The sequence below is a fragment of the Primulina eburnea genome, chromosome 5 (genome assembly GCF_022965805.1).
Source record: "Primulina eburnea isolate SZY01 chromosome 5, ASM2296580v1, whole genome shotgun sequence".
NCBI classification, from domain to species: Eukaryota; Viridiplantae; Streptophyta; class Magnoliopsida; order Lamiales; family Gesneriaceae; genus Primulina; species Primulina eburnea.
The window spans coordinates 6,046,276-6,060,661 of record NC_133105.1 but is presented as its reverse complement, the minus strand read 5'-3'; the positions used below and the strand labels follow the sequence as shown (position 1 = coordinate 6,060,661).

The 14,386-nt window shown below is 36.3% G+C and overlaps 3 protein-coding genes across 4 annotated transcripts; 2 read left to right on the top strand and 1 right to left on the bottom strand.

The window, feature by feature from the left end:
* The first annotated feature begins 499 nt into the window (after positions 1 to 499).
* Positions 500 to 3,755, top strand: LOC140832713 (transcription repressor KAN1). Its single transcript, XM_073196867.1, has 6 exons — positions 500 to 1,279; positions 1,436 to 1,512; positions 1,648 to 1,684; positions 1,893 to 2,088; positions 3,236 to 3,335; positions 3,479 to 3,755. Exons 1-6 carry the CDS (start codon positions 829 to 831, stop codon positions 3,638 to 3,640), a joined length of 1,023 nt encoding a protein of 340 aa, XP_073052968.1. The 5' UTR covers positions 500 to 828; the 3' UTR covers positions 3,641 to 3,755.
* Positions 3,756 to 5,841: 2,086 nt separating this feature from the next.
* LOC140832711 (inactive protein kinase SELMODRAFT_444075-like) lies at positions 5,842 to 11,182 on the top strand. Of its 2 annotated transcripts, XM_073196863.1 has the most exons (9): positions 5,843 to 6,090; positions 6,239 to 6,375; positions 7,103 to 7,197; positions 8,095 to 9,119; positions 9,247 to 9,407; positions 9,694 to 9,770; positions 9,972 to 10,296; positions 10,405 to 10,590; positions 10,758 to 11,182. In XM_073196863.1, exons 1-8 carry the CDS (start codon positions 5,910 to 5,912, stop codon positions 10,549 to 10,551), a joined length of 2,148 nt encoding a protein of 715 aa, XP_073052964.1. In that variant the 5' UTR covers positions 5,843 to 5,909; the 3' UTR covers positions 10,552 to 10,590; positions 10,758 to 11,182. The 2 variants fall into 2 exon arrangements, with proteins under 2 accessions (XP_073052965.1, XP_073052964.1); XM_073196864.1 differs by lacking the exon at positions 10,758 to 11,182 and having other exon boundaries at positions 5,842 to 6,090; positions 10,401 to 10,547.
* Positions 11,183 to 11,711: 529 nt separating this feature from the next.
* LOC140832712 (protein JINGUBANG-like) lies at positions 11,712 to 13,344 on the bottom strand. Its single transcript, XM_073196866.1, has one exon. The coding sequence runs from the start codon at positions 13,137 to 13,139 to the stop codon at positions 11,781 to 11,783; it is 1,359 nt and encodes a 452-aa protein (XP_073052967.1). The 5' UTR covers positions 13,140 to 13,344; the 3' UTR covers positions 11,712 to 11,780.
* Positions 13,345 to 14,386: the final 1,042 nt, after the last annotated feature.

Genomic DNA, 14,386 nt, shown 5'->3' with positions numbered 1-14,386 from the left:
TAGTGTTAAAAAAATTACATATGTAATTAAAATTTAATTAAATCACAAATTTTTTTTAGACTATTCGGTTAATTCGGTCACCAACCGAATTAACCGATTTTAATTCGGTTCGGTTTTCATCGGTTATGAAAATTAATTCGGTCGGTTCGGTTATGGCTAAATATTTCGGTTCGGTTCGGTTATGGCTAATTCGGTTCGGTCGGTAATCGAATTAACCGAATACTCACCCCTAGTGGGTGCGGTCGCCTCTTTTGATTTTTTTTTTTAAATAAAATAAGATATATGATATAACTATTGTACTTCATTTTTCTTATCTTAAAATTTACACTTGTCTTCCTTAAAATTTGTAATATATTTTTTCGCCCTCTAATTTTTTTATTTATTTTTTATGTTAGGTTCTGTCTCAGTTCTCATGGCTTGGATTTTTCATTCAAAACCCTGTAAATCTTGTGTAGTTTAATTAATTTGCTGTCTCCCCAACATTATTTTTATCTGACATTCTGACTATGAAAAGCATTCTGCAAGTCCTTTATCTCTCTGTTCATCTTCTTCCATTTCTTTATGATCAAACCCTATGCTACACCTAGAAAGTAAAAAGCCTAACCCCCCCCCCCCCACCCCGACCAGTACCACACCCTCTCACACACACTAGCACACACTTCACATCCATGCAAATCATAAGGCACTCATGATATAATAATCACCTTATGCCTACCCATTTCAATATCTACTACTCTCTTCCCAAAGCCTGAGACTTTCATTCGATCTTCTTACAATTTAGTTACTCCTATTTAGCGACTTCTCCTGCGTTTCTTCGATCTGTTCAGAATGTTTTTTAGCTCAAAACAAATGAATATGGGAAATACGAAAGGTTCTCCTCCCTTGGCGGCTGATCTTTCTCTGCAGATCAGTACACCTTCGGTATCCAACCGTACTGATCAGTTCAAAGAATCCTCCACCAGCAGTAATGGAAGCGATCTGAGCCATGAGAATGGATTTTTCACTGCAAAGAAGGGTTTTAGCCATCTGCAGATTGAGCCCACTTTGGGTTTAGGGTTTGAAAATATGGCAGGATTGTTAAATCCTATTCCTGTTCAGATTCCAAGAAATTTTCAGCATTATTATCAGCCACAGGTATATGGGAGCCGGGAGTTCAAAAGAAGTTCAAGGATGGTGAATGGGATTAGTAAGAGAAGCGTTAGAGCTCCCAGAATGAGATGGACTTCCACTCTTCATGCCCATTTTGTTCACGCAGTTGAGCTACTGGGCGGCCATGAAAGTACGCTAAAACACTTGAATGAAACATTTTCAAGAAAATTTTACAAAATCATATATATTATTACAAATAGTATAGACTGCGCTATTATCTGATTCAACTGATTAAAGGGTAAATTTTTCAGTTAATTTTAATTTGGTTCTCCATAAATATTTACAGGAGCAACACCGAAATCTGTACTTGAGTTGATGAATGTGAAAGATCTGACGCTAGCTCATGTTAAGAGTCACTTACAGGTAATTAGCCTTTTTAACTTCAAACTATTTATTCATTTGAAGCAAACAAAAATCATGAAATGGTGTTCTCCCTTTGAAAAACTTTTTTTTTCTAATTACAACATTATTTTCTTGGGTTGGTTCGCATTGTTGCAGATGTATAGAACAGTGAAGAGCACTGAAAGAGGAACAGGTAACTAAATTCAGATCATAATTTCCCTTCACAAAAGAGGCCCCATTTTGATCAATCCCACTCCCATTATATAATATTCTCTTTGTTTGTGCTCGTAATTATGATCCAATGACGACAAAATTTTCCATCAACTCTGTTCCCACTAACCCTCAAAGCCTTGAGTGAATCATTTCTTCTGATAAAGTGTATGTTTCCATTGTCTCTATAGTTGAAAACGTTGAAGCCGATCAAGGGCAGACAGATTTTGGGCTGAGATTACAAGTTGGAGGGATTGCTCAAGATGATCAAAAGGCTCATGATATTGATATTCACAAAACGTTGATCAGTCCATTAGCTGCTCCACCACCATTAGTACTATCATCATTGCAACCAAATACAAAGACATTTATTCTTGATGCTCAGAGGTGAGTGCACTCCGCAACCTTCACTAGCTAGTACTACATTTTGTCATAATCCATCTAGCTACCCCATGCATTAATCAATAATAATAGGGGTGAATCCATATATTTATGATTGGATATATGATGGGACGAGATATGGTATGAATTTTTTTTATTTTTTATTTAAAAAAAAACTCTAGATCCAGTACCATTTATACCATGCTTTGGTGGAGTGAAAAATAGACAAAATGAGAGCAAAATTTTAAAATATAAGGTTTTGAAGATTTTGGAGAATTAAAGTTGTTCTTTTTCTTGGTCTCAAAAAAAAAATTAATCAAGTTTCATCCATTAAATTGTTCTTTTTCTCGGTCTCATCCTTTTTTTAAGATCTTATAATGAATCGTGATCCTTTAAATTATATTATTTCTTAGGGTATTTATTCATCATTCTTAAATATTAGATGTAAACAATTTTATGACATCCGTGAAAGTAAAAAATAGAGGAAACCGCATGCTTAGTTTGTTGGTCAAATGTGACATTTTTCATGATAGATTACATATATATGTTAATTATATTTTATTTGATTTAATTTTTTGGAAGCAGCTAGCTAGCTAGCTGTCAACTTAGCCATGCTAACTTTTGGGCAAAAGAAATCTTCAAATCCATTTTAAATGTCTCGAAGGAACAAATATCGAGGTATTTGGCAATAAATTAAGTCAAAGGAACGGTTGAAATCTCCATAATTGGGTAATAAATAATGTTTTAGGGTGCCATTTGGTGTCACGGTATAAGGGATCCTATGTTTGAATATAGCCGAAATCTTGGCTGGATTTGTTGACTTAGTTTCTTGATGGCTTCGTACAAAGATGATCAGTCCAAACAAAACAATTACAAAGACTGAATTATTTTGAAACAAAGTTTAATTAAAGGTTCAGATATGGTACTAAAAAATTTCAAAATAATTTCTTAATTAGTTTCATTTAAGAAGGTAATCAAAGAATTTCTTGATTATTTTCATAAGACGATAATACTCTAATAAAATATTAAACTTGGCATGTAAGGGATGATCTAGAACAAGTTTACTTGTATCAAACATTGAGTATCAAATTTGATCCGATTATTATTATTAAGTATTCTGATACATTGTCCTAATCTTGATCACTCTCACCAGAATTTCTCGGCCATCAGCTCGAGATAATGTTCGTGTAATGCGTCCGTCGAGTCAACTAAATGGTTCGAGTAATTTACAAGCGGAAGTTGATGTAATTAAGGTATGTATATATACAGCTTTACAAAATATTTTGTTCAAAATAATTTACAAATACAATAATCTAGAATATGACTATAAATTTTGACTAAGATATCCATATTTCATGTTATGAACATATATATTGTTTTTCGTTCATGAATGTAGGTTGATGGAGTAGAGGCAACCCACAATTTATCAGCAGAAAAAGGAACGTCGAATGATTTCAATCGACCATTTTCTTCTCAAGATTTGTCGATTGAGTTAGAGTTAACACTAGGAAGGCCAAGCCTGAGAATGGACACCTCTTCTGCACTGTTAACTCTTTGATAAATATACATACATTTGCCATATGTTTAGGATAGAGTTTGATCAAACATAGGCAAAATCTTAATTTTTCCCACGTGTTCTTCATATGTTTTCGATGCAAAAAAGAATTGCGAGATTAATTAATTATTGGAAGAGATCAACGATTTTCTAGCTAGATTTATCATAGTTTTGAGGAATGTTAAGTTGGCCTGCCCAAGTCAGGACCCGATGGGGTCAAAAACTGTAACTAAATGTCATTTCATAAGTTGCATGGCTAAAAAAGAGTATAATTTCAAGTTAAATTAGATGGCATTTTTAAAAAATATAAGATGGATTTTTGGGAGGATAATTGTGATACACCTATTCCACGTGGGTAAGAAAAAAAAATTGAAATGTTTTATAATGACTACAATGATTCCTATAGCAAAATATGTTAACCATTTTTATACAGCGATTGAAGGATACAAAATAGTTGTTGTAGGGGTCTATTGTAGTAAGCCACGCCTATATATGCTCGAGTGTGACATCGATTATATATCTAAAAATGGACGTGGCTCAACTGTAGTTTCGGGTCTATCGGTTTATAGCATATGCTTCTTGTTCTGATCCACTATTGCCCTCGACCACGCCCATTGAATCGGACTAGATACCGGGTTTGGAAGCTTGGGAGCTGATGTTCCTTGCTCGTGTAACATATGGATGAATGTAGGTAATATACGAAGTAGTTTCATTAATTATCTCGTTTCGTGTTTGAGTAACAAACGAACCGAAAAGCAGTATGGGCTGTTCTGAGATTTGTGGATAACATCTTAAATAAAAGTCGTAGATCAACGAAAGTTTTTGCAACAAAAATTTAGGCTTGTCAAATGTTAATAATATTGAAAATGAAAATTAGGCCAATTCATTAAATGTTTTCAAAACTGAAGCAGTAATCCATGCTCCCCTTCTTATTCTCTCTGCGATTTTGGTTTATATATTGTCAAATTTTAATCTTAGTCATGTTGATCAGAATATTGACGACGTCACGTCGATGCGGCATCAATACCACGTCAATACACAACTAAAATTACAAAAAAAAAAAAAAAACAAGATGGCACACTAAAATTTCATAAGCCAGTAATAACTTTTTAGTTTAACTAAAAAATAATCATCCACGAATATATATATATAAATAAAGTGGTGTTGAATGAAATAGTTGCACAATAATTCCAATCACATGATAATTATTTCCAATCTGATCTGTCTTGAATACAACCCCTCCATTACAGCTTAACGATCCTCTGCTACAAGAAAGTAATTGCCACCATTGTGTCCCAATCACAACATCCAGCCGTCCATTATCGTGAACCATCACTGTCGCGGAATCACGTCCGTCCACCTACTCTTTCCAAACGAGAATATATTGTGTTTTTCATGCAAATTTGCTGTCACGGAAAATAAACAATATTTGGCACACACTCCTCCAATATTCTTCGTCGGTATTAAAGTGGAGCAAATTATTCATTTCTAATGTGGATTAAATATTTAAAAATAAATAAATTAGTTTTAGTTTCATTTCGAATTATATATAAAACATTAAACTTCAAAATATATATTTGATATATTAGTAATTTAGATTTATTGAGTTTGACTTTGCTATAGGTTTGTCTGACAATTATTTTTGATAGGTTACCATCTTTTGTTGAATAAATACATGGTTGAGTTTTTAATTCATTATATTATATTTTATCTTTCATGATAAATGAAGGTGTCGTTGGCTATATTTTAGGTCACATCTAATAATAAAACAAAATTTCAAGTGAGACGGGTCACGAGTCAATTTTATTATGACAAAAATTTGTGTGAGACGATTTTACTGGGTCATATATTGTGAGACAGATCTTTTATTTGAGTAATTAATGAAAAAATATTACTTTTTGTGATAAGAGTATTACTTTTTATTGTGAATATCGGTATGGTTGACATGTCTCACGTATAAAGATTTGTGAGACCGTATCACGAAAGACATAATCTTTTGTTATATAAATTTTTAATCAGATCAGATTTATAAAAATATATTATTTTTATGTTAAAATTATCATTTTTCAATTTAAAATATGGATCAAATTGAGGCAAAAATTAAATCCTGTCAAAGTTAAATCCCTGATAAACCCTCAATAATGCATAAATAAAAAAATTTATCCACATTTATTTCTGATTATTCATAATTATAATATATAAATAAATCAAACTTCTCATTCTTCCCAATCTCACGTCACCAAGTAGTACAGTTAACCGGACGTCGTCCAACATGTTCCCGCCAAAAAGAGAAGTAGCCCATCGACGTGGTGGAGCCACGGCGGAGAGAGTGATCGTGGCGGTCAAAGTAGAGAAGGTCATCTCCAAGGTTGCGTTGGCTTGGGCTCTCACCCATGCGGTCCGCCCCGGTGACTGTGTTACTCTCCTCGCCATCGTTTCCCCCAAAAAAACCGGTAATTTCCTAAATTCTGAGCTCATTTAGGTCCTTGAAGTGTTCCTTTCTTCTTCTTTTTCCTTTCACAGAGATGCATCGCTGAATTTGTGTATTCACTGTGAGTAATCTCGAACACGTTTTGTGTTTTTTGTGTGTGTACGTAACAGATGGGAGCAGATTTTGGGGGTTTTCCAGGTTGAAAGGGGATTGTCGAAGTAATGTCCCGGCTTTGTTACCGGATCGGATTGGTCGAATCTCTGAGTCTTGTTCTCAGATGGTTCTCAAAGTTCAGGATCAAATCCAGGTACTTTGTTACTTCCGACTCCGTGCCCTCTTGTTTCCTTTTTTTTAATTAATTTTTTTAATATTTATTGATGTTCTATGAAATTATTGCTTTGGTTGAGATCCAGTGGTGGGAAATTTAGTGCTTTCGGGCTAAAGCTAAAATTTGAGTAATTTTGCCGGAATTGACAACTAACCGCCACTCCTGGCACTTCGGGAAGATGAACGTCATTTTCATGAAATTTGGAAAATATTTTTTCAGCTAAAAACTTGGTTGAGTTGTCTGTAAGAAGGTTCTTACCTTGTAAACATGTTCAGGTGAATCAGGTCTTGTGAAAACAGTAAAATTATTGAGGGGTTGCTTGTGCGTTAGAAAATCTAATGAGAAATCAAGAAATTCTTTTGGTATGCTCTTGCATTTTTCTTAGGTGATTGGTTTAAATGATTACATTCTGGTAATGCTCATCCTTCTAAGCTGCTATATGCCACAATGAAAATAAAATCTTGAACCATGGACAGTATAGTTTTTCCTTTTTCACTACAGTGAAAAACTATAACACAAGCTTTTCCTGGATATGATCCAATGTAGAGCAGCCATTCTGTAGCATGCAAGCTTAATTGTAAATGATTGTATTTTTGCCCTCTTTAGTCCCGCTGCCAAAAGAGGAGGAAAAGAGCTCATCATTGATGAAATTAAATTGCTAGATACATGCAATATTATGCATCTGATATTTAGTTGTTGGTTGCAGGTCAGAGTGCAGATTAAGGTTATATCAGCTACGTCTGCCGGTGCTGTCGTAGCTGAAGCAAAAAGCAATGCAGCCAACTGGGTCATTTTGGACAAGTAAATAAACGTAAATAGATTTTGTACTTTTCCTGATATGACAAGTTCCTAAAATAAGACGTATTAGTAGCTTCATTGTCAGCCTAGAATTGCGAACTGGGAATACTTTGTATCCACATTCTTTGTGTCCAAATTCAGCTAAATCATTCAAATTTTACTGTCTCTCCCCTATCAACTATACATGCTTGAGAATTGATGGTTTGATATGTTCAAAAACAACCTGTGCATGCAGTGGTGAAAATCATTGAACTTTGGTGCTATGATGTATAGTCAGTAATTAAGCTATGTATTTGGCATATTTCCTCTCATTCGAATATCCAGTACTCAAGGTGTGACCTCTATTTTGTGACCAAGTATTACGAGAGTTCCATACATAATTAAAGCAAATGAATTAATCGAGGTTAGAAAGAATTGGCTTGATGCATTTTGATTCTGGTCGTTAAAAATTTTGGGGCGTTTCAATTGGATTTTCAGATCAAAAATATCATTTTGGCTCTTGCTAATAAGGTCTGGCATGAATCTACTTCTCATCTTCCTCTTCCGCAATAATATCAACATTACAGTTCAAGCCTTGAATGCAAAAAAAAATCGAGTTTTTTCTCTGTTGGTATGTTAAATCTGTTAAGTGGCTTCGGTACTGCTAAGACTACAATATTTGACTTATGAACCGCATCAGGAATGGTTATTTATGTCAAATTAATTCAAAGAAACTTTTTGGATGGGAAAATATAATTGTAAATTCAACCCAGCATCGGCATATCTATTATGCTAGTTGACTCAATCAACTGCATGATATTGCTGCTCTAAATTGTCTGCTGTTTCTTCAAATAGGTACTAACACATCCATGTTATTCGGATCTGAAAGGCAATCTTATTGGTGTTTTCCTCCTAATACAGGAAACTGAAGGAAGAGCTAAAGCTTTGCATCGATGAACTACACTGTAACATAGTGGTCATGAAGGGTTCTCAGCCAAAAGTCCTTCGTCTCAATCTAGCAAGCTCAAATGATCCTGAAACACCCTTTTATTCAACTACTTCTTCACCTATTAGAGATTTTGAAAACTTGCACAGCCAAAATATGAAGCATACCACACCTGTTAGCAGTCCTGAGGATCCAAATACCTCATGCACTAGGACCTCAGATGAAAATTCATTATCAAGTTCTGACACTGGGGCTTCCGTATTTGTTGTTTATGAACAAAATCCCCTTTATGACGGGGTGAATAAAAATAAAAATCCACTCACCAGACGGTACGTGTTCAACAATTTAAGCAAAAGAACAATCAATGTGTCAGATAACATGGAATTGGCTGCTTGTAGGAATCAAAGAATCTTCTGGATTGCACAAAATGACACGGTTGATGAGAAAATTCCAGCAAGCGTAAAATTTAATAATATCTCTAAAACCGCATATAGTTCTTCCGGGAAGGAATTAGACAACATTTCTCAATATAAGGAAGATAACGTAAGAGGACCTGTTCTTAATGAAATTGGTGATGGAGATTATGTATTTGACTATAGCATTCGGGATGCTGTCTCTCTTGGTAAAACTTGTCCAACACCACCTCCTCTGTGTTCTCTGTGTCAATCTAAGGCTCCAGCATTCGGAAAACCCACAAAGAAATTTCAGTACAAAGAGCTAGAGGAAGCTACAAATGGTTTCTCAGCAACAAATTTTGTGGCAGAAGGTGTCTTAAGTTTGGTACACAGAGGGGTTCTGAATAACGGGTTGGTCATAGCAGTGAAGCGACTAAAGTTTTCTGGGTCTCAAAGAGAAGATGATTTTTGCAGGGAAGTGCGAGTTTTGAGTTGTGCCCAGCACAGAAATGTTGTGTTGCTCATTGGTTTTTGCATTGAGGGGAATAAAAGATTACTGGTGTATGAATATATATGCAATAGCTCCTTAGATTTCCATTTGCATGGTATCTCTTTTCTCTGTGGTTATCTCTTTTCTCTGTGATTGTATTCTGCCATGTATACTATCCACCTGTTCAATTACTGATTGTGGCACCTCATGGAGATATGAAATGCACCTGCCTTCATTTACAGGGAATAAAAGGCTTGTTCTTGATTGGCAAGCACGCTTGAAAATAGCCATAGGAACTGCTAGGGGGTTGCGGTACCTTCATGAAGATTGCAGAGTGGGATGTATAATTCACGGGAAATTGCGGCCTACCAACATCCTCTTAACGCATGATTTCGAACCTCTGGTACGTTCTATTAATGTTTTAGAAGCATAGCAATTTCTAGTACAGTTAGTACAAATTGTATTTGCCCTAGAAGTCCATAGCGAACTGATTCTGTAAATATAAAGTATTCAATATTATTTTCTGTCATTCAGTGATAGAGGGTGTCCCTTCTGAGACTAAAAGAGATTGATGGAGCTGTATACATATTATTCTGATGGATAATATTGACCACCCAGCCTCATGCTATGCGATAGTCAGTGTATAGCGAAACTTTATCTACATCAAATGACATGGTCTTTTTATTCAGGTTGCTGATTTTGGAGTGGCAAGATTGAACAGTGAATGGGAGTTTTGTTATAGGAACCAAGTTGTTGGAACTTCAGGGTAAATTGCAGACTTTCTTATTGGCTATCCTGCAACTATTTGCTTTTTGCTATTGGTTATTGTTAAACCGACACATTAGTTATAAAACTAACCTGATACCCAATAAGTGAAAATTTTCGGTTGATTTCAAGCACAGATTTTTGGAGATTAGCAGAACAATGTTTATTATTCATTTGATTGGTGTTCGTTTTATTTCTTTAGGTATCTTGCCTCCGAATGTTTCTCTGATGGGAAACTGACGGAGAAAGTTGATATTTATGCCTTTGGCCTTGTACTATTAGAGCTCATAACCGGCCAGCGAGCTAATGATATGCAATATTTTTTGGAACATCAATTTTTGTTGGATAATATTCATGCTTTATCTGCAATCGAACCAATTCATATATTGGCGTACAAGCATCAATTGCTGGATCCACACTTGGGTTCATACCAAATTCAGGGTCTACCCTATGAGCTTCATGCAATTGGATGGGCTGCCTCATTGTGCCTACAGCAAGATCCTGACTTGAGGCCGCCAATGTCAAAGGTTCTACTCTCCTTGACCTTCACAATCTGTAGTGCATTGATGTCTAGTTTAGACGGTAGACGAGGTTACAAGTGAATTTTACCTGTACATTTTATGTGACCAAGATAGGTAGTTAAAATGCTAGAAGGAGGAAATCAGGTTGCTTCCCAGTCTCTGGACATGGCCTCAGTTGGTTGTAGAAGTGGGCACATGCAGGGACCCACAAATTCACAACCCAAATCGAAAAGAATGCACTCGCGCAGGTTTTCTTACTGAGAAGTTGCCGAATCCCTTTGTCTAGTGGGATGCCCGAAGGTAACTAAGCTAGATGAACCTGAAATTGACATGACCCTTGTGTTCGAACATTTCATCCCTCAAGTACAATGTCATTGTGAATGCAAAATTCTTTTGCTTTATTATGAGAAATTCGATTCTTCCATCACACTTTAATCTGTTGAAATGAACAGTTCAATGCTGTGCAGGTTGGAAGTTGATGGTAACCACTCAGTTGGCACGAGCTGAATAACGGCAAGCGCTCAATTCTTGAAAAGTTCGGACCTATCTTATCAGTCGTATACAAGTAACTATTCATTCTAAGAATGGGAAACTCGTATTCACAAATCAAATTTTACGAAATGTAGATGCAGAAAGCTGCCTTTGTGTAAATTATACGGTCAATCTTCATAGTAGTTCCCAAATAGCCAAAATGTCCCACTGATTGATTTCTTTTTTCACTTGAATCGCCTAGAATCGCCTATCTCTTACATGAAACTAAAGGTGCACTCCTTGTAATTGATTCACTAAAAGAGTCTAAATGTTTTGGCGATATAAAACAATCGTGAGGTCGTTGTAGTTTGGTAACACATAGTATCATATTCAAGGTCCAGTTTTAGGGATGCCCATGTAACATACCCTAGGATTTGGTTTGGTGCTACCCCTGGGATGGTATCTGGGGAAAGCATCAAGGGCTAGGATTTTTATGGCCATATGATATGGGGCCGGGGTTCGGTTTTGGCAAAACATTTCTTGACCCTTGATGCTATCCCCAGGCTGCTCTGGGCAATCATCGAACGAGTATATTACCATATGATACCATAAAAATGTTACTGTTGTCTAAAATATTATCATTTTTAATGAAAGGTTATATGTTTCAAGAAATTTTCGTTGTATTAAAAATAGCTTCGAGTCACTTATATTGATGTCGGACCGTAATGACCATGAAATGTCCTACTTTCGAATATTAGAAAACTAAGAAATTGAAAGTAGATCAAATAACAGTGGTAGTATAACATAATCATTTGTCCTATTTCTTACAACTTAAAATCATATTAGAAAAAAACTCATAATCATGGAAGTAATACATTCATTAACCATAATAGCCCATCACACTAACATTCCAGGTAATTAACTCATACTTTACAAGTAGTTCCCTCCTCCACGTTCCCATCGATTAAAAAAGAAAATCCAAAACCTTATAATCAAACTCTCACCAAGATCACACGAAGTCAGTACTTGGCAGATGGTATTGATTCCCAGTTAAAATTCCCCTCACTCTGCTGCATCAAAGCCATCTGCTGCAAATCAGGCGCAGTCTCCGACACGCTCCACACCTTCACTGATTTATCAAGACTCCCGCTATACACCACCCACTTCTTATCTCCGGAGCTGGCAGATTCCTTGTCCTCGTCCACCGCCAGGCACTTCACCGGCCCAGTGTGTCCTGTCAGCACCGAGAGGCAAGTGTGCACGGCCCCTTCCCTCCTCCATATGCATATAGTCTTATCAGCAGACCCGCTGAAAACCAAATTCCCAGCGGATGTCAAGCAAAGAACAGCCAGTTTGTGCCCCTTCAGCACACCGCCGTGTGACAGCTGCTTCTCCAGTTCCCAGAAATTCACTAGTCCGTCTGACGACCCGCCGTACACGATAGAACCCGACCCGTTGACAGCCAGTGCTGTGACTGCGGACTCTTGGCTGAGAAGTGTCTGTGTTAATACATGCCTCACCACCTTGCCATTTTGTTCCCTTTTCCAGACTTTAACGGTTCCGTCGGCCGAGCCAGTGTAGACGATCCCATTGATGCTCGACACGACGGAGTTAACAGCATCGTCATGTGCCTTGACTGATTCGATGCATTTCGAGTTCTGCACTCTCCACACCTTAAAAGTTCTGTCCCACGAAGCAGAATAGAGTAACCCCGTTTCTTGATTCATGCTTAAGCAAGAAATGGCATCTGCATGCTTGATCCAAATCGCTGTCCTCTTGCGCTTTACCTCCACATAGTTTTTTGGCCTGATTGAGGCTTTGAATATGTCAAAGAATGTAGGGAAGGTACCGCAGCGCTTGTGCAGACTAGGATCTTTAGGATTGATCTTCCAAACGCGAACCTTCCCATCTTGATGGCCCGTGAAAATCTTTTCACCGCATATGATAATGGCCTTAACAAGGCCGCTGTTGGATTTGAAAGCTGAGAATTCTTTCATATTTTTCCAAACTCGGATGTTCTTGCTGTCCGAGCCGGTGTAGAGGATGTCATTCTTGGCTGCCAGGGAATAGATATGGCCCTCTTCTCGAACAAGTGAGCAGATTAGCCCGTTTTGAGGGACGTTTTGGGACGAGTTCTCGGAGAAGTTAGACCAGGGGGACTTGGCGAAGGGCGATGTCTGGTTCCATGGAGACATCATCATGGGGGATCCCTCACAACTGAGGCGGTTGGCATCATAGGTCGAGAAGTTACTGTTTCGCATGGCGAAATCATCTACATCATTCGACGCGGCTGATGAGGATGAGATGTGGGAATGTTGGTTGTTGTTTTCTTCCAACATTGTTGAGTTAGTTTGATCATCTATCATATTCTTGATCATAACGTGAAAATTATATGGACCATGCAGCAAGAAAAGAATATGCGAATCAAGAACGAGGTGGCCTATGGTTTGGGAAGTTGATGAAGAATGTGATGATCGTGGTATGGAGATTGGGAGTGGAGGAGAAGATTTGTAGGGAGGGATTAAAGGCGGGAGACGTAGAAGGAGAATTTATAGAATGGGAAATAAACTTAAGGGTATGGCAACATGTGGTTTTCACATATAATTGTTGGTGCTGAATATTTTAAATTTATTATTTTATATATATGTTTCATATGTTAGCTTTAACCATATATTATAATAATAAAAATTTATCCGAATTTATCATCTTACACCACTACTTCAATCAGCCAAAATTAAAACGTCTTTTAAAAATTCTCATGAACGATTGGCTCAAATTTTTTGAATAGAAAGAAGAGTTTATTACAATTGAACATTATTTTAAATAATATGTGTTGAGATATTTATTTTTAATATAAATAATTTGTAAATGAACTTCAAAGCACGTTTGTAACGCTTTCTTTTAAGAAATATTTTCTCCATCTTTTTAGTCACACACACACACACACACACACACACACATATATATATATATATATATATATATATATATATATATATATATATATATATATATATATATATATATAACGAAAATTCATTAAGAACAGACGCGACTCTTCATCAAATATTGCACTATTTCATGAAAATCAATGATGAAAACGTGTTATTTCCAAAGAGTTGTCTTAACCTTTGCGAATGATTGTGTGGTTTCTGAAGAGCTTACTCTTGCTGAAGGTCGATCCTCGTAATTTTCGCAGCGATAAACATTGTTTTTTATCGATAAACTAATTAATTATGAAAATCGTTTTAACAACCCATTGGTAAATATACGCGCTTAATATTGCATTAAATATGACCATATAAAGAGAAGCATAGAGGGTGGTAAAAGATATGATAGGGATAGTGCATTGAGAGCATATTGTTCTTTCTTTTAGGTCAAATACATTAACGTTTTGGGAAATCGGACGTTTTATACGACACCTTGTCACTTTTTATTAATTTTGGAAAATTCATAATGGGAATTGGGATTCGTGGAAACCAACATCATAACATTTCACATGGATGTCGCCATAACATTTTTTGCGAATATAAAAAAAATTGTTTGCTAAGCAAAATTTTGGTGGTTGAATTCATTTAGGACACATAATTAGATTCATTGCTCCATGTCTCAAACTCTAACGGCA

Coding starts and splice junctions, on each gene's coding strand:
- LOC140832713 (XM_073196867.1), top strand. CDS start 829: ATGTTTTTTAGCTCAAAACAAATGAATATGGGAAATACGAAAGGTTCT. Junction 1,685..1,892: donor GAGCACTGAAAGAGGAACAG/GTAACTAAATTC, acceptor TTGTCTCTATAG/TTGAAAACGTTGAAGCCGAT. Junction 3,336..3,478: donor CGGAAGTTGATGTAATTAAG/GTATGTATATAT, acceptor TCATGAATGTAG/GTTGATGGAGTAGAGGCAAC.
- LOC140832712 (XM_073196866.1), bottom strand. CDS start 13,139: ATGATCAAGAATATGATAGATGATCAAACTAACTCAACAATGTTGGAA.
- LOC140832711 (XM_073196863.1), top strand. CDS start 5,910: ATGTTCCCGCCAAAAAGAGAAGTAGCCCATCGACGTGGTGGAGCCACG. Junction 6,091..6,238: donor CGTTTCCCCCAAAAAAACCG/GTAATTTCCTAA, acceptor TGTACGTAACAG/ATGGGAGCAGATTTTGGGGG. Junction 6,376..7,102: donor AAGTTCAGGATCAAATCCAG/GTACTTTGTTAC, acceptor TGTTGGTTGCAG/GTCAGAGTGCAGATTAAGGT.